Source organism: Heterocephalus glaber, unplaced genomic scaffold (assembly GCF_053883595.1).
Source record: "Heterocephalus glaber isolate CG9 unplaced genomic scaffold, H.glaber_assembly_v1.0 deba00000347, whole genome shotgun sequence".
Lineage (NCBI taxonomy): Eukaryota > Metazoa > Chordata > Mammalia > Rodentia > Bathyergidae > Heterocephalus > Heterocephalus glaber.
The window spans coordinates 49,502,132-49,521,281 of record NW_028258143.1 but is presented as its reverse complement, the minus strand read 5'-3'; the positions used below and the strand labels follow the sequence as shown (position 1 = coordinate 49,521,281).

The window sequence follows — 19,150 nt, the reverse complement described above, 5'->3', positions numbered from 1 at the left end:
CTGGGCAATTTAGTGAGACCCTGTCTCAAAATTTAAAAAGGGCTGGAATGTAGCTCAGTGAGAAAGCCCTGGGATCATTCCCCAGTACCAAAACCAAACAAACAAAAACTCTAGTACACTGCTGGTGGAATTGTTAAATGGTTCAAGTGATGTAGAAAACAGCTGGTACCTCCTCAAAAAGCTTACCATATGACCCAGCAATTCTAGGTATATAACCTAAGAACTGAAAACGGACTCGAGCACTGTAGCATTATTCACAACTACCTAACAGGTAGAAATAGCACAGATGAGTGGACAAACAAATGTGATATATACAAAAAGTGAAGTGTTATTCAGCCATAAAGAAGAATCAGCTTCTGGGGCCGGGGATTTAGCTCAGTGGTTTTGCCGTCTGCTGTGCAAGCGCAAGGACCCAAATTCCATCCCCGGTACCAAACAAAAAACAGAAACATACAAAAAAAGAATCAACTTCTGTTATAGGCTGTAATATTTAAGAACCCTGGAAACCTGCTAAGTGAAACAAGCCAGATGCAAAGGCAAATAATTGTATGATTCCACAAAATGAATTATCTGGAATAGGCAAATTCACAGCTAGAAAGTAGATTTGAGACTAATCAGGGGAATGGGGAAAGGAAAATGTTAACAGAGTCTATAGGATAATGGAACAGCTCTGGAAATACAATGTACTTTTGATTTTTTGAGACAGGGTCTCACTATGTAGTGCAAGCCAGCCTTGAACTTGCAGTGATCCTGCTGCCTCAACCTCCCAAGAGCTTGGATTACAGATAAGCATCACCGTACCTGGCAGCAATTTTTGTTATATTTAAACATCCTACCAATGTTTTTATTGTATAGAAAGGAGCTCTGCACACAGGATTTTTACTCCCTTATCTGCACTAATTTTTTAAAAATAGAAATCAAAGAATTGCTTTCAATTAAAATTACAGAAGAGTTGTTTTCATTTGAAACTATCAGTTAAGACCCATATATGACAATTAAGTGAATAAACTACAAGAGCAATTGTAGGTCCATCACAATTTTTTGTAATCACAATTAGAAAAGCTTATCAGTACTGAATTTGTAATTATGAGTAAATTTTGATACATAGGTGAATTCACAAATACAGAATCTGTGAATAACAAGTCCTGACCGGTTTTTACTTTATTTCCCTTCTCTTTTGTTATGTATTATTTTATTTTATTTTATTTTTTGGGGGGGTACTGGGGATTGAACTCAGGACCTTGGGCTTGCGAGGCAGGCACAGTGCCACTGAGCTAAATCCCCAGCCCTATTATGTATTATTTAATGAGTCATCCCTTAATGACAGGGGACTATAAGTGGACACCTGAAACTATAGATAGTACTTAATCCTATTTATACAGTATTATACTTTTCCCTATATGTATGCACCTAAGATAAATTTTAATTTATAAATTAGACACAGTAAGAAATTAACAAAAATAATAAAACTAGAAAAATGACAGTAATATACTGTGAGATAATGGCCTCTCAAAATATTTTATTGTATTCATTCTTCCTGTGACAATGTGAGATATGATGAAATGAAGTGAATGATGTAGAGGCACTGTGACATAGCCTTAGAGTACTAGTAAGGGTTACCTGAACACACAAGTATGTGATATCTTGACAGCGGATCCAATAACCAAGAAGGCCACTAAGTAACTAACAGGTAGTGTATACAGTATTGATACAATCGACAGGGGGATGATTCACATCATAGGTAGAACAGTGTAATATTTCATGAAGCCATCAGAATTTAAAACTTATGAATTGTTTATTTCTAGAATTTTCCATGTAATATTTACAGACCATAGCTGACAACAGGTAACAAACCATGAAAAGCAAAACTACATATAAGGTAGGACTACTATTTATCAGTAGGGATTCCAAGATTCTTATTTGATTATAATCTAAAATTATATATTTTGATGTTCAAACTGTCCTAATTTGGCCAATAGATATCTCTTTAAGCTAGCTCTCATGTTCTTATAACAAAGCTCCAACATTTGAAGACTTCACCACCCCCTCCAATAATTCTTTGTTCCTCCTCCTTAAACACTTTTCCCCACTTAGGGATCCTCTCCTATTTATTAGTGATCAATGGAAGGCATAGATAAGAATAGAAAAAAATGAGATACTTAAATCCATCAGATCATAAATACTTACATGAAGAACTGTGAACCATTTGTATCTTTTCCTCTGTTGGCCATTGACAAAAGAAATTCTTTGTTGTGTTTAACAGCAAAACTCTCATCTAAAGAAAAGCAATGTTTTCAGTTAAATTTTAAGTATAACTTCCAAAAATTCACTTTCAAACCATTTTTTAACAGATGTATTTTTTAGTGCCAAATATAAGTTAGATAACAAACTTAGGTTATGAAATGAGTCAATTTCTCCCATTTTTAGTATTTAAAATTTTCTATCCCTTGTATACCTACCTACCTTGGGATAGAACCCAGCACCACATACACACAAAGAGCAAGACAGAATCCAACAGGATTTTTTTGTATTCCACCTCTTGTGAATGTGGAGAAGCACACATAATACTATTTACATTGGACTCTTTAACTTAAACTCTCTATAAAATCATTAAAAAGATAGAAAAAAAAAAAAGATAGTAACTTGGGGCCAGGGATTTAGCTCAGTGGCACCATGCCTGCCTTGCAATGCAAGGTCCTGAGTTCGATATCTGGTACTAGAGAAAAAAAAAGAAAGAAACTTGTCTTTGAAACTGGGATTAGAATATGAGAACAAGACATGTGGAATTTGAAATGAAATTTTACTGAAAACCAAATGTTAAAGACGGAAGCCATTAGTCACACAATCACATGCCTATAATATTCCAAATAATCTTCATTTCACATCAATAAATTTCAGACAGAACACTTAAATTTTAAAAAATTAGCCAAATTTTAGAATGTCAAAAAGATTTTATAAAATTTTCATAGAAAACACCTGTGGTGGTGCACACCTATAATTCCAGCACTCAGAAGGCCGTGGCAGGAGGATCACGAGTTCAAGGCCAGCTCAGGCTACAAAGTGAGCTCAAGGCCAGCCTGAACTACATAGCAAATCCCTGTCTCAAAAACAAAAAAACCCACAAGAACATTGTAAAAATTTGGATATTTTTACCACGAAATACCCCGAATCTCCTTTAATAAAGGTTAAGACAACACTATAGAAGTTCCTATTCTAGCACTACAATTCTAAGAGTTGAGTATACATTACAGAAATTCTTCAAATAATATGGTGTTACTAATGCCCTAAAGCCAGAATAAATCTCATCTATACAAAAACTGTATACATAAAATTTTTTAAGTGAACCTTTATATTAGAAGGTAGTTGGTTAATAGTTATGCTATTTAATGAATAAAATATTAAAACCATAATTTAAATGTAAACATTTTTACCTTCAAAAAATCCTCCATAAATAGATTCTCCTCCTCTTCCATTTCCTAAGAATAAAAAACACATGACTCTTAGAACTCACGAGATACTAAACCCCTTGAAAGTGCTACAAAAACAAAATATTCCCTACAAAGTAGTTCAAATGATTCTGAACCAACGATTCTTAAAAGATCACAGAGAATCACATAATTTGCGGGCTACAGTGCTGCACACATGTAATTCTAGGTCTGTGGGAGGCTGAGGTGCAAGGATCACAAGTGAGACCAGCCCTGGGGAAATGACTGGGACTCCAGCTCAGAGCAGCTCAGTGCATCAAGTGCAGCTCAGTGAGGAGCACCTGCCTAGCACATGTGCAATCCTGGATTCTATCCCCAGTACTGGGCCCCCTCAAAGATATTGATCTAATGTCAATGACAAGATCCCAAATTTTTTTGTCTTTTTCTTTTCTTTCTTTTTAGAGACAGGGTCTTGCTATGTATTCCAGGCTGGCCTTGGACTCATTCTGTAGTCCAGGCTGGCCTCGAACTTGCAGCAATCCTGCCTCAGGCTCCCAAGTGCTGGGATTATAAGTATGTGCCACCATGCCCAGCCCAATTTATTTTTTTCCCCTTATGACACTGTGGTGAGAATGTGACAAAGCCTATTAAGGATTCACTAACACAAGAGCTTTCAAATTGTAATGATTAGCATTGACAAGTACTTTAACAGGAATTACATTTTTTTCAAAGCATTTTTAAGAAGTATAATATTTATTTAATAAAAATACATAGGTAAATCTGTAGTAAAGATTACCAATTCAGACAAAACTCAAACACATACACTGACTAATTTAGAGATAGAGTATTTTGAATCCAGAAGCACATTTCTAAAACCAATTCATAAAACAAAGTTTTGAAATTGGGCTAGGAGGGCCAGGGATTTAGCTCAGTGGTTTCACCGCCTGCTGCGCAAGCACAAGGACTCAAGTTCAAGCCCCTGTTCCTTAAAAAAAAAAGAAAAGAAAAAACAAAAGGGGCCAAGGATTTAGCTCAGTGGTTCTGCTTCCTGCCTCGCAAGAGCAAGGTCCCCGAGTTCAATCTCTGGTATCAAAAAAAAAAAAAAAAAGAAAGAAAAGAAAAGAAAATGAAATTGGGCTAGGAAAGTAGCTCAATGGGAGACCAATTGGGTAGCATGTACAAGGTTCTGGGTTTGATTGCCAAAACCAGGGGGGAAAAAAGTGTAATTATCTTCTATGTGCTTTCTTCTTTTATATATTTCCAAGAATACTTGGAAGTACCTGACCAAAGATTAAATGGAGTGAGTACAAAACCAGACTAAGACTTTTCAAGACTTATCTAACTTTATGATCTATATTAAAAATATAAATATATGATTTTCTTTTCTTGAATCAGTCTTACCTTCACTGAAGTCACCACCCTGAACCATAAAATCCTTAACAACTCTGTGAAAAAGACAACTCTTATAATGTAATGGCTTCTGAGTTGATTTCCCTGTTCCCTTTTCTCCTGTAAAGAAAAATCAGCACATTTAGTAGATAAAAAATAAAATGTATAAAACAAAATTATGATTTTGCCCTGTAAAATAGTCCCTCTCTTGAACTTTATAGACTTTCTTCAACCAGAGAATTTTCATTCCTTTCAGAATTTTTTTTTAAATTCTTTAATAAAATCTTGAGATTTTTCTGGAGTATAGAAATCAATTTCAGATAAAATGCCAGTATAATTAATATTTCTAAGAATTATTAGGCCAGCTGAAAATGTAAACAAACCTGTACAAAGACAACGAAAGTTCTCGCATGTTTTGGGGCACACATCAGAAAATAATTCAAAGACCACTCTTCCAGCTGTAAAAGAGAGCAGTTGGTATAAGCTTCTTTAGTAATTTAAAATACTAAATACTAATATACAAATGTTAACTATGGTAGGAACTTCAATAGTCTTACCAGGTTGATTGTTAATGGCAATATCAAAAAAACATCGAGGACGCTGAACCTTTATTCCCATGGTTCCAATATTTCAATCTGTGGGTGAAATACAGTTTCAGGCAAGCAGACTAAACCCGCAAAGTTTTTTTATGCATACTTGAAAAAAACAATTCTATAGAGCATAAACTAGAAATGTAGTTTAAATTTATTTTTATATTTCCATGAGGTAAATCATATGATTATCACTTGCTTTTCAGAGATTAGATTGCATTTTGTGAGGAAAACAGAAAAGACCTGAGCCAGGTGTGGTGCCAGACGCCTGTAATCCCAGCACTTGGGAGGCCAAGACAAGAGGATGGCTGAGAGTTCAAGGCCAGCTTGGGCTATATAGTGAGTTCAGAGCCAGACTGAAGTACAAAGTGACCCTGTCTTGAAAAAAAAAAAAAAAGACCTGAAAGATGAGACTTAAAAACCAGGCTTTGGGCTGGGGATTTAGCTCAGTGGTTCCCACCTGCCTTGCAAGCTCAAGGTCCTGAGTTTGATCCCCGGCCAAAAAACAAACAAACAAACAAACAAAAAACACCAGGCATGGTGGTGCATGTTTGTAATACCAGCACTTGAGAGGTTGAGACAGAAGGATAACGCCAAGTTTGAGAGCAGCTTGGACTATATAGTGAGTTCAAGGCCAACCTGGACTCCATAGGGAGGCCCTGTCTCCAAAACCAAAAACAACAACAACAAATAAGGATGAGGCTCAGCCATTACCATATAATCCAGTTTCATGTCAGCCAAATAGAGACCACCAACCCAACCAAAATTATATTAAGTCTATATCACTAGTGAATTGAACAGGTAGATTACCTTTAAATTGAAAAAAATAAAACATGATAAAAAATGATAACTGAGCCAAGCCAATCTTTTTACTCCCAGAAAACAAAAGTGAGAGTTCTGATTAAAACAAGACTCTTTTGACAATAAAACATACAAATTCCTAAACAATACCCAAAACAAATCATCTACAAAGAAAGAAAGCAGGGCTTTTTTTTTTTTTAAAGACAGAGTCTCACTATGTAGCCCAGGCTGGCCTCAAACTCGCAGCAATCTTCCTGCCTCAGGGTCCTGAGTGGCAAGTACAGTGTAACATTCTTCATCTACATAGCAGATACCCTATTATTTCATAGACATTTTTCTGATAAGGCAATTATATGAAAGATTTAAAATACTGAATTGTTATACTTGGTGGAAGACAACAGAGTAAGGCGAAGTGCAGATAAAGCAGTAAGTATAAATAGCATCCAAACTGACACATTATAAAAGTGACAATTTCATCTACTCAGAAGATACTTCTGCAGTGGACATGCTTTTATGAAAATTATCATACCTAACTAAGCTGGTGGGTCAGCAAAAAGTACATGCTATTTTAGGTCCAGTGAAACTCTGATTTATATTCTCTAACCAGAATACATTCTTCCCCTTATCATTTCTTTTTTTCTAATGCTAGTACTGAACCAGAGACCTCCCCATGGCTAAGCACATGCTCTACCACTGAGCCACCCTTAATTTAAATTCTTTACTAAGAGAGCTATAATACAGATTCCCATGCAGTATAGGAAATAAGATAGGTAGATCCAGTGTGCATTTTACAGTTTCTCCTTGGTATGGTTTGGTTAAGTGTTTCCCAAAAGTCCATAGACTTGGCCCCAAGCTGGTACTACTGGAAGACAGTAGAACCAATAGGGGGAAAGGCCTAGCTACGGTTTGGGGTCTAAATGTGCCCCCAAAGCCTCATGGAGTCATAAGGCTTTTTCAGAGGTGGCTGAATCTAGAATGTATGATGTAAGGGTATGTGATTACTAAATCAGTCCACTGATTGGTTTGCCACCACCCTAATCTCACTAGTCTGGATAAAAGGGGCAGAAAGGTAGTGATAAGGTTCCCTGCTTGCTTTGCTACTTTTGGTCTGCCATGAACTACTTCTCCTCTATGATGCTTATCTGCTATGCTACCCTATCTTGGGGCTGATTATGGACTGGCTCTATAAACCGTGAGCTTATATAAACTTTTCTTTCTTTAACTTTGGGTGTTGGCTATTTTGTCTCGGCAATGAGAAAGTAAATAAGACAGGTCTAGTGGGAAAGAATCGTGGAGCCCCAGTCTTTTTTCCTTTGCTTCCTGACGTGGATGTATTTTTCTTTTTTTTTTCTTTTTGGTACCGGGGATCTAACTTGAGTCCTTGCACTTGCGCAGCTGGCAGCAAAACCACTGAGCTAAATCCCTAGCCCGCGTATTTTTCTTTTTTTATGGATGTATTTTTCTGCCATTCACACTCCTGCCATGATGTGCTGCCTTGTCAAAGGCCCAAAGTAAACTGACCCCCGAAATCTTGGACTGGGATTTCCAAAAATGTGGGTCAAAATAAAGCTTTTTCTTCTACAATTACCTCACTTCAAGTATTTCATTATAATAAACAAAGCTGACATAATCCTGGTGAGAACATTTCCCAAAATTGTTATTGTAATAGCACAACTGATGCTGATATAATCCACCTATCTTAATTCACATTTTCCCAGTTTTACTAATACTCATCTAGCTCTACACAATTTGCTTCTTTGTTTGTTTTTTGAAGACATGGTCTATGTAGCCCGGCTGGCCTTGAACTCACAGTTATCTCCTGACTCAGCCTCCCGAGTGCTGGGATTACAGGTATGCGCCACCATGCCCAGCTAGTTCTACACAATTTTATCACTGTGTAGGTTCACAGATCTATCCTTACGCTATCCCTACACACTCCAAAAACACAAGCTCAGTGATACAGCACTTGCCCAGCACTAAGACCAAGGTTAAGATCCTTAACATAGGGGAAGCCAGGGATGGGACAAAGGCAAGAGAGAAGGGAATGACAATAACCCTTGGCCCAAATTACCAATGATTTGAAAAATACAAATTACATTTATTTATCCATTTGTTTAATGCTGATTATATGAATTAAGGAGTAAATTATATACAAGATTATGTTGTACTCAAATTCAGCCCAAGTGTTGTGACATTCATTTTTGAAATTACTACGTGAAAAAAATAACATTTTCTTGTAACTTCCTCCATTTTAAATTTCTAACAAATATAATGAATAATGGAATTTTGCTTTATATAAAACAAAGCTAGAAAGCATACCTTTCAATGTTCCAGCATATTAGACATAGATTTGCTTAAGGAGAAAAAAAGCTAGCGGCAGAGAAAAATTAAGATGTGTTTTGGGTATGTATCAACTCCCCATGATGAATGTAATCATTATGTACCGCATGCATATACTAATAAAAAAACTTTAAAAATAAAAAAACTAGCAATATTAGTATTCCACCAACTTGGTTGCACTATTTTATGTGCCTAATATTCAATTGCTATACATATGTATATATGCTATACATATATATGCTATACATATATACATATGTATGTATAGTATGAGGGGGGCCGGGGATTTAGCTCAGTGGTTCTGCCACCTGCCTCGCAAGCGCAAGGACCCGAGTTCAATCCCCGGTACCAAAAAAAAAAGAAAAAAAAAAACAACTTTCATGAACATCTGGACGGGGATACTCTGAATCTACAAATACAAGTAAAGTGTCCTATTTTAAAGAAAAACATTAAATAAATACTTATTATGTGATCATCTTTTATCATCAAAATAATTTTTACAGGCCCTCTTAGAATATCTACTTTGAGGAAAGAGAAAGTGAAATTTAATTATTTACGTTTTTCTCCATACAAACATCTACAGTTATCTAACCGCAATGTACTTTTCATTATATTATTGTATTTCAATAAAAGATTTGCTTGTTAAAAATATGGCGGGGCATGGTTCCTGCAATCCCAGCACTTGGGAGGCTGAGGCAGGAGGATCCAACCCTGTGAGTTCAAGGCCAGCCTGAACTACATATCAAGACCCTGTCTCAACAAACAAACAAAATTAAAAATAAAACTCTTTATTCTCCTACCCTCATTCCAAGTGCTCAGTAAATACTATCCATGTCCAAACAAAGACTGAAAACTTGGAACTACAGTATCTTTGTTTCACTCCCCTCACACCCCATTATCCAAACCTTTGGCAAGTAGATGGCTCCATTATCCAAACCACTAGGAAGCAGATGACTCTGGCTCCAAAGTTTTCCCAAATACTCTTCACTACCATTAATATCTGAACTATTACAAGAGCCTTCCAAATGGCTTCTTTGGTTTTACTCATTTAAAATATGAAGCTTGTTTCATTACCCTTCCTAAAAATGTCCTTACCATCAATTAACTGAAATGTCTTAGCACAAATTCTAGGAGTCTGAACTAGTACTGCCCAACAGAAGTATTATTAGCATCTACTGATCTGTACAACCTCACCTCTGTTTTCCTGCACTTTGCTTCAGCTACATTGTCATTCTTGCTGTTCTTCAAACACCACCCCCCACTCTCTCCTAATGACCTCTGCATTTGTTGTTCCCTGTGAGTGGAAGGCTTTTTGACACCAGATCTTCATACAATCATCTCTGATTTAATTCACCATTGAAATATCACCTGTTTGGAGACCGACCATGCCACTCTACAAAAAAAAGTAAACCCCATTCTCTAACACTTAATATCCTCTTGTTCTGTTTTATGTTTCTTCCCAGCACTCATTGCTAATTGGTACTTTATAATAAATAAATTCAAGTTTTTAAAATCTATCTCTTCTCACGAGAATACAAGCTTCATGGTCTGACACAGCTTTCAAGCCTTGCTCCCCTCCTAATTCCTAATGCTACAAACAGTGCTTAGCATATGGCAGGAAATCAGTATTCACCAAGTGAATGAATAAATTTGAGAGGATAGGGATACAACATTGTCCCAGGTGTGGCGGTGCATGCCTGTAATGCAAACACTGAGGAAGCTGGGGCAGGAGGACTGCTCTAAGTCTGAGACCAGCCCGGGCTCATGCAAAGTACAAGACCAGCCTGAAGTACATAGCATGACTGACTAAAAACAAACAAAAACCACAAAAAAAGAATGAGGAAGGAGGAGGAAGGAGAGAAGAAATGGAGGAGGAGGAGGAGGAGAAAAGGAAGGAAGGAAAGAAGGAAGGAAAAGCAGGCAGGCAGACAGAAATAATAAAGAAATGGAAACTTCCAAAATATCTCTTATGGGAGACTAGTTAAAATAAAAATGATATATACACATGATTTAACACTACAGAGCAGTTTAAAGAGTAAAGTTCTTACATGGTATGCTTGAGGACTGGGATTTTATTCCCAGCACCACAAAGTCTTTCTTACACCATCCTACTGTTTAATTGAAAATAACTGTTTGAAAACATGTTGTTTAGTTGACCTCCCCCAAGGATGCACAAAAGTACTTTTTTGATACCATAAAATAATACTTTTTTTTTTTTTGGTACTGGGGATGGAACTCGGGACCTTGTGCTTGGGAGGCAGGCAGTGGCACCACTGAGCTAAATCCTCAGTCCAACACCTTAGTTCTGATAAAGAAAAAGGTCTTTGGAATATAACACTAAGCAGTATCTCTGCAAAGGTGATAGAGATTAGAGAGAAAAGCCAATAGTATATTTAGCTTTAACTACTACAGGTTTGAATTTCTTCCAATGATACTATGTTCATGTAATAGTTTCCCAACTTAAAATTAGTTAACAGGAAAACAAAGCTGGGCACGGTGTGCATATCTGTAATCCCAGCACTCAGGGAGGAGGCTGAGGCAAGAGGATGGGCTACACAGTGAGTTCAAGATCTGCCTGAACTACACAGTGAGACCCTGTCTCCAAACAACAACAACAACAGAAATTCATGAAAATATATGAAGACTCTACCTCTAGGTGTATAGGTTACAGGTGATTTTTTTTCAGTTTTTCAATTTCTCAGGTTTTATAAAACAGACTTATAAAAGAAACTTTTAAATGCGCATTTAAAGCCAGGTATGGTGGTACATGCCTATAATCTCAGCACTTGGAAGGCTGAGGCAGGAGGATCACAGTGAGTTCAAGGACAGCCTGGGCCACATAGTGATTTCACTGTGAACTACACAGTGAAACCTTGTCTTTAAAAAAAAGACACAGGGCCGGGGATTTAGCTCTGTGGTTCCACTTGCCTCACAAGTGCAAGGTCCCGAGTTTGATCCCCAGTACCAAAGAAAAAAAGACAAATTTTAACACGTTAAAAAAAAAACTATCTCACTTTTACGATCACTACTCTTTAACCTGGATGTGGTGGCACATGCCTGTAGTTCTAGTTACTTGGGAGGCTGATACAGGATGACTGGAGCCTAGGAATTAGGGCCAGCCTGGGCAACACAGTGATATTCTGTCATTTTTTTTTTTCTGTGCTTAGGATGGAACTAGGGCCTCTGGCATGTTAGGCAAGTGTTCTATCGCTGAGCTACATCTTTAGCCCCCATCTCTTGAAAAAAATTGTTTTAAATTTTTCTTTTTAAATTTTAAAATTTAGGTCTAGAAGAACTTAGAAAATGATTTTTCTTTTCACAAAATTGTGAATCCCCTCCAAATGGATCAAAAAATGTATGAATATTTATATAAACTCTAAGTATTAAATAATATTTTAGATTTACTAAAACTGAAGTAAATAATGGAAATAAAAATATTTGAACTCATGCAAAATTTATCTGTATTTGTCTAAAGGAAGTTAGGCTGTGGGAGTTGAGGCAGGAGAATTACAAGTTCAAACCCAGCCTGGGTAACTTAGTAAGACCCAGATGCACAATAAAAAACATAAAAAGAGCTGGGGATGTAGCTCATTGTGCAAGTCCTGGGTTTAATCCCCACCAAAACCACCACCCTATGAAAGAAAGGAAAAGAAAGGGAGAAGAAAAAGAAAATGAAAGAAACTAGAAAACATTTTAAACAAATAGGTCAATGTATTAATTTCCTTACTGTAGAACAATGCATAGGAATGGGGATACTAAGACATTATACAGCCCCGGCCCTATTACATATCAAGAGTCAACCAAAGAATTCTCAATGTTTCTCTGCCTCCAACTTTGAGAATCACTACCAGAGGGTCTATGTATGAAACAAACACACAAAGGTAAGCCAAGCATGGTGGTGCACACCTGTAATCCCAGGTATTCAGGAGGCTGAGGCAAGAGGTTTGAAAGTTTGGGCCCCACCTTGGAAATTTATCAAAATCCCATTTCAAGATTAAAATAAGAAAAAAAAAAAAGCGGCAGACTAATCTTGCAGAAGAAATTTCAAGGCAGTCAAATACTGAGGTGGGGGCATGGCTACTGTTGGGGGGTTTTAGCCAGATCTATGTTGAGAATCAAGAGCAAAGAGCCCAGCAGAATGACTTAAAATGTTTTTAATTTTGCCAGAAAGGATGCTCCAGTAAAGCTATGGATTGCAAAGATAAGAGTACAGCTCTTGATTGCTAAGAAAGAACAGGAGAATAGAAAAGATGGCCAGAGGGCATCACAGAAAGCAGCAGGACTCCACCCTTTGGAGTCTCAGAGTTGTAATGGTGAAAGATTTTACTTTGAGAAGAAAGCCCCAGAGCACTGGGTTCCAGAGTGGTAGAGGCCTAGGGAGGTTGTTCCTCTGGATTTAGTTCATAGGCACTGGATCCCTACAGCCAAGAGAGAGGGAAGACTGGCTACTACTGCTCCAGTTGGCAGGTGGCCTTGGTATCATTCACGTGGCACTGGTTTTAGGCACATGCAAAATGGGAGAGTTGTGGGGTCAGGAAGGCTTCTATCCAGATTTCAGAAGAAGGCCTGGGAGGCCAGGCAGTGTGCCCCTGAGAGAGCAGTGTGTGAAGCTGTGAGTATGAAGCCAAAGGTGCTGTGGAGACCCCAGAGGTTTGGAGAGGCAAGGAGCCTGGATCATCTGAGGTAACCTGAAAGGAGGAAGCAGAGCCATACCAAGAGAGAAGCCATGAGGCGTACAACCACCCTCAGTGCCACAGGGGCAGAGCCTCCAAACCCATTTGAAGTTCACAACTTGCCACAGATTGCCAGGGATGCTGGAAGTGGAACTGTGGGATTTAATGTCTGCCCTGCTGGATTCTGGACTCCTGTTGGTCCCATTCCTCTGTATCCCGCCTATTTGTACCTTTTGGAATGGTAATGTCTATCTTGTGCCACTGAATGTTGGAAGTGTTTGACTTTCATTTGTACAGGGGCATGCAGCTAAGAGTTTACCTTAAATCTCAGAGGAGACTCTGGATTTGGACTTTTCAGCAATGATGAAACTATTAGGACTTTGTCAACTCTTAGAGATGCACTAAATGCTTTTTTGTATAAAGGGATATGCATGAGTCTTTGCAGGAGCCAGGGGCAGAATGTTATGGCTTGTGTTTAGATGTTACCTTAAAGCCTCATGGGATGAGATGGGACTTTCTTTTTCAGAGGTAGTTGAATCTGGAATGTGTGATGCTGGGGTTAAAGGCATGTGATTACTAAACCACTTCGTGTGAGTGATTAGTTTGGCACCCCCCGCCAATCCTCCAGTCTGAATAAGATAAAAGGGGCAGAAAGATGCTGTTAAACCCTCTTGTTGCCTTTGCTCCCTTGTGTGTGCCATGTTGTTTCTCCTCTGCAATGCTTGTTTGCCATCCCAGCCTCGGAGCCAGCCAATTATGTACTGGAACCTCTACAAACTGTAAGCCAAACAAACCCCTTTCCCTTTAACTTTTGGTGCCAGTTATTTTGTCTCAGCAATGGAAGAGAAGTAACCAACACACTCCTCTACTACTGAGAAACTTGCCAGGAACAAACAGAAACCTATCACTCCAGAGACTGCTGACAAGCTGGCTGGAGATCCGAAGACCGTCATGTATGTGGAGTGTTCTGCACTCACACAGAAAGGCCTGAAGAATGTGTTTGATGAAGCAATATTGGCTGCTCTGGAGCATCCAGAACTGAACAGCCACAGGTGTGTGCTGCCATGAACATCTCTCCAGATCCCTTTCTGCACAGCTGGCATTGCCATCATACTAAAAGCAATGTTTAAATCAAGCTAAAGATTAAAAATTATCACTTCTTAAAAAAAATACTCTCCCTGCAAAACACTTATCCCATAATTCCAGTCACTTTCTGAAGCAGTTCTGAAAGTTGTTCTTCACAAGCATCTTTACCAGGTGTGTTAGAAACAGGCTGACAGGTGCCATCCAATGGAAAGGCAGGCTTGGAAAACACGAGTTTGTGCCCTCATTCACTTTATTCACCAGATCTAGCAGCTTGTGACTTCTGGCTCTTCCCTAAAGGCAAAAATGGCCATGAAAGGTAAGCATATTGAATCAACTCAGGTCATCAAGGCAGCCAGGACAGCACAACTAAATACATTCACGAGAACCTCCAGAACTGCTTCAGAAAGTGGCAAGAAGATGGGATAAGTGTACTCCAAGCAAGAGAAAGTATTTTGAGAGGATTAAATGGCAATGTGTCTTTTTACTATAATACTTTTTTTAAAATGTGGACATGTGCTGTGTATTTACATCACACAGTGTATATTTGTAAATGCAAAACAGTGAAATTATTAAAACCAGCAAATTAACACTGAAACAACTGACGAATCTATGAAGCTCATATTCTAATTTCTCTAGTTTTCTTGCTAATTTCCTTTTTTTTTGGTACCGGGGATTGAACTCAGGACCTCATGCTTGTGAGATAGGCGGTGGAACCACTGAGCTAAATCCTGGTTCATCCTGCTAATTTCCTTTCACTGGACCCAAATCCCATATTGTATTTAGTTTTCATATTTTTTCTTTTTTTTTTTGGTGCCAGGGATCAAACTGGGGACCTTGCACTTGGAAGGCAGGCGGCAGAACCACTGAGCTAAATTCCTGGCCCAGTTTTCATATTTCTAATCTCCTCCAACCTGTGACAATTTCTCAGTTTTTCTTCTTTACCTACAGGGACACTAATACTTTTTAAAAATACAGGTTAGGGCCTGGGGATTTAGCTCAGTGGTTTTGCCACCTGCTGTGCAAGTGCAAGGACCCAAGTTCGATCCCCGGTATGGGGGTGGGGGGGTGTTTAAATAAATAAATAAATAAAAATACAGGTCAATTATTTGAAGAATATCTCTCAGCGTGAGTCCACCTGCTTTTCTCATGATAAATTGAGCTTGTATGTTTTGGGAAGCATACCACAGAAGTGATGTTGGGCTTTTTCAGCACATCTTGAAGTACACATTAGTACATCTTATTACTGGTAGTATTATATTTAATCACTTGGTGAAAGCAGCATCTGCCAGGCTTCTCCTTTTGTAAGGTTACTTGTTTTTTCTTTGTAATTAACAAATACATGTGGGAGCTCCTTCAAGACTATACAACATTCTGTTTCTGGTCATGCTTTCATCTACTAGTTTTGGTATCCACTGATGTTCTTGCCTGCAACCAAGATTACTTTGCTGCTGACCTAATAGTGATTTTCTATTTTTATTAGTCCTTCTCCACTTATTAGAATTCTACTGAAAGACTTGTGCCTTCTCCCCTTGATTTATTTGATTTATATCAGTATGAATTTGTGATATTTACTTTATACTGTGGTTATAATAAAAAATTAGCATTGCTTCAAAAAACTCATATATTGGTCAGCTGTAGTGGCACACGCTATAATCCCAGCACTTGGGAGGCTGAAGCCAGAGGATCACTGTGAGTTTGAGGCCAGCCTGGCCTACATTGAGTTCAAAGCCAGCCTGCACTGCAAAGTGAGACCCTGTCTCAAAAAATCAAAACCAAAAAACCTCATATACTATACAGGAACTGTCACTGCAGAATTTTCCATACTAGTACAATTTTTAAAAACAACAAAGGGATATATTAATAGGGATTAGTTTAAAAATGATAATCCCATGAAACAGATTACCTAGCCAGTAGAAATCATATTCTCACATATTAAAATTATATAGATACAGGGCTGGGGATTTAGGTCAGTGGTTTCACCGCCTGCTGCGCAAGCACAAGGACCGGAGTTCGATCACCGGTACCAAAAAAAAAAAAAAATATATATATATATATAGAGAGAGAGAGAGATAGATAGATAGATACATTTTCACCTATTAGACTGACAAAACTAAGAAGTAGTAGTCTCATGCTTTGCTGCTTCTAGTAAAGGGGTAAACAAAATAATCCTCTGCCAATACTACAGATGCACCAAATACGTTTGACTCCATAACACCACCTCTAGAAATGTTTTATGTATATTCCCACACAATTTAAAAATAAGGTTATGTACAAGTTACTCAATGCATCATCATCTGCAGTACTAAAAGGCTATAAATCTTAACTGTCCTTGCCAGGCATGATGGCACATGCCTGTGATCCCAGCACTTCAGAGGCAGAGGCAGGATTATCGAGTTCAAAAGCCAGCCTAGACTGTACATAGCAACATCCCATCTCAAAAAAACCCAAAAACCAAAAATCTAACTGTCCGTCAAGGAAGGAAAGATTACCTAATCACAATACACAATGTTCATGTATAGGTTACACAAATCATAGTATATACATACAATTTACAAAGCTTAAAAAAGAACCAGGCATGATAAACACATGCCTGTAATGCCAGCTGCTCAGGAAATCAAAGCAGAAAGATCACAAAATTCAAGGTCAGTCCGGGCAACTTAGCAAGACCCTGTTTCAAGAGGTCTGAGCAGGTATCTCAGCAGTAGATAACTTAACCTAGCATGTTTAAGGGCATGGGTTCATTCTCCAGTAAAATGCACTCTTGGGCACTCACACAGAGCAGGCGGGGAGATGAGGAGGGGATAGCTGCTTAGGTACTGCTATCTCCTCGATTTAAAAAAAAGAAAGAAAGAAAAGGTAAGGAAAAAACAAGATATGTTTTCTTTGTCTATTTTTCAAAGAAGCAAAAAAAAAGTATGTATTTAATACGGAGGTATCTGGTAGGAAAAAAAGGGGCAGCTAGGAAAAAGAAGTCTTTGCACTTTATAACTTCACGTATCTTTTCAACTTTATAACCACACAAAGACATTACCTACAAAAGTTATTTTAAAAACAAATAAAACTTGAAATTTAAAAAGGAAGAGAAAAATGTATAAAACTGAAAAATTACTGGAGACCATTTGTGCTTGAGATATTCTTATTAGGTGAAAAAGCAAGTCACCTAATAAAATAAACAGTAATGACTAAAACTGCAATTACACCAAAATAGTAACAATGATTATTTTTGGATCATGGGTTTAAGACTAATTTCTTACACAGTATATCCCTATTTTCAGCAGATACTAATCAGAAAACATGTATTTTAGAATACTAACAAAATGAGATATTTTGTTTATCAATGGCAAAGACCTTTTAAAAGGCTATCTACTATACGTCCAAATGGAGAAAAAGAGGAATTTATAAGACTTTTATGACCCTATACAACTCCTTTGGAAACCTAATACTGGAAATTCCTAAATGTTTTAACTCTGAACCAATAAAACTGAACTGCTGCGACTGTCATAAGAAACTAACAATCTGGGTATAGTGGTACATCCCTGTAATCCCAGCACTCTGGGAGGTTGAGGCAGGAGGATCAAAAGTTCGAGCCCAGTCTGAGCAATTTAGCAAGACTCTATTTCAAAAATTAAAAAATAACAAAAAGAGTTGAGGATATAGCTCAATGAAAGGGCTTGCCTAGCAAGCAGGAGGCCCTGGGTTCAATTCTCAGTATGGAAGAAAAGTCAACAGGAACTATCCTAAATTTAGAAAATGTTCATGTATGAAGTTGGTGACCTTAGTGCTCTTCTTAGAAACACATAACATGTCAGAAGCAACCTACTCAGTATTACAAAAACCATTTAAATTTTGGTATTTGGTTCAACAAAATATCATATGAAAGCAACGCTTGCAAGGATTAATTATTTAGAAAATGCTCTTATTAAAAATAATCACTGGTTGTGGTGGTGCATGCCTATATCCCAGCACTCAAGAGACTGAGGCAGAAGGATTGCCACAAATTTGAGGCCAGCCTGGGCTCCACAGTGAGTTCAAGACCAGCCTAAACTACTTAGTGAAACCATGCTCCAAATCAATCAATCAATCAATCAATCTTGGTGAGCTGGATTTGGTGAAGCACACTTATAATCCCAGCATTCAGAAGGCTAAGGCAGGAAGATCACTGAATTTAAGAACAGTCTGGGGCCGGGGATTTAGCTCAGTGGTTCCGCCACCTGCCTTGCAAGCACAAGGTCCTGAGTTCCATCCCTGGTACAAAAAAAAAAAAAAGAATAGCCTGGGCTACATACTGAGTTCAAGGCCAGCCTGGACTACATACATAGCCAGACCCTGTCTCAAACCCACCCACCCCCCAATACAGAAAAGATGGGCTACGGGTGTATCTCCATGGTATAATGCTTACATGTACAAGGCCCTGGGTTTGACTCGCAGCATAGGGGAAAAAAAAAGACCAAGAGACAAAAATAGTACCACAAAAAAAATTTTTTTTTTACAATAAAATAATTCATAAATTATCTAAAAATACTAGAATATAACCAAACCTTTCAGAGTAGTCATCTATGGGTGATTTGTTAGCCATGGCTTTTTTTTTTTTGAGATGGAGTCTCACTAAATAGCCCAGGCTATCTGGCCTTGGACTTGTGGCGATCTTACCTCAACCTCCAGAGTGCTGGGATTACAGGCAGGCATGTACCACCACACCCTGCAGCCACAGCATTTATCTGGTCTGAATGAGCTGCAGTTATATCCGTACTATCCAGATTTGAATTTTCCTTGAAACAAAATGATCATACTAGCATTGTGCTCCATTTCTGTATAGCAATCAGTGTAGCCTGCTCCCATAAAATAA

General features: G+C 38.0%; 1 protein-coding gene across 6 annotated transcripts in view; it reads right to left on the bottom strand.

Annotated features, from left to right (window-relative positions):
- Positions 1-19,150, bottom strand: part of Ppig (peptidylprolyl isomerase G) — a 61,454-nt gene that overhangs the window by 34,367 nt on the left and 7,937 nt on the right. For 4 of the 6 annotated variants that reach the window (XM_004857631.4, XM_004857628.4, XM_004857630.4 and 1 more), the window contains exons 2-6: positions 5,372-5,449; positions 5,198-5,272; positions 4,827-4,934; positions 3,432-3,476; positions 2,188-2,275 (exon numbers count right to left, since the gene is read on the bottom strand). In XM_004857631.4, the coding sequence (XP_004857688.2) occupies positions 2,188-2,275; positions 3,432-3,476; positions 4,827-4,934; positions 5,198-5,272; positions 5,372-5,432 (377 nt within the window). In that variant the 5' untranslated portion in view covers positions 5,433-5,449. Of the gene's footprint in view, positions 1-2,183; positions 2,276-3,431; positions 3,477-4,826; positions 4,935-5,197; positions 5,273-5,371; positions 5,450-19,150 lie in introns of those variants that run through there. The other 2 variants (XM_087200027.1, XM_087200021.1) reach the window with 2 other exon arrangements.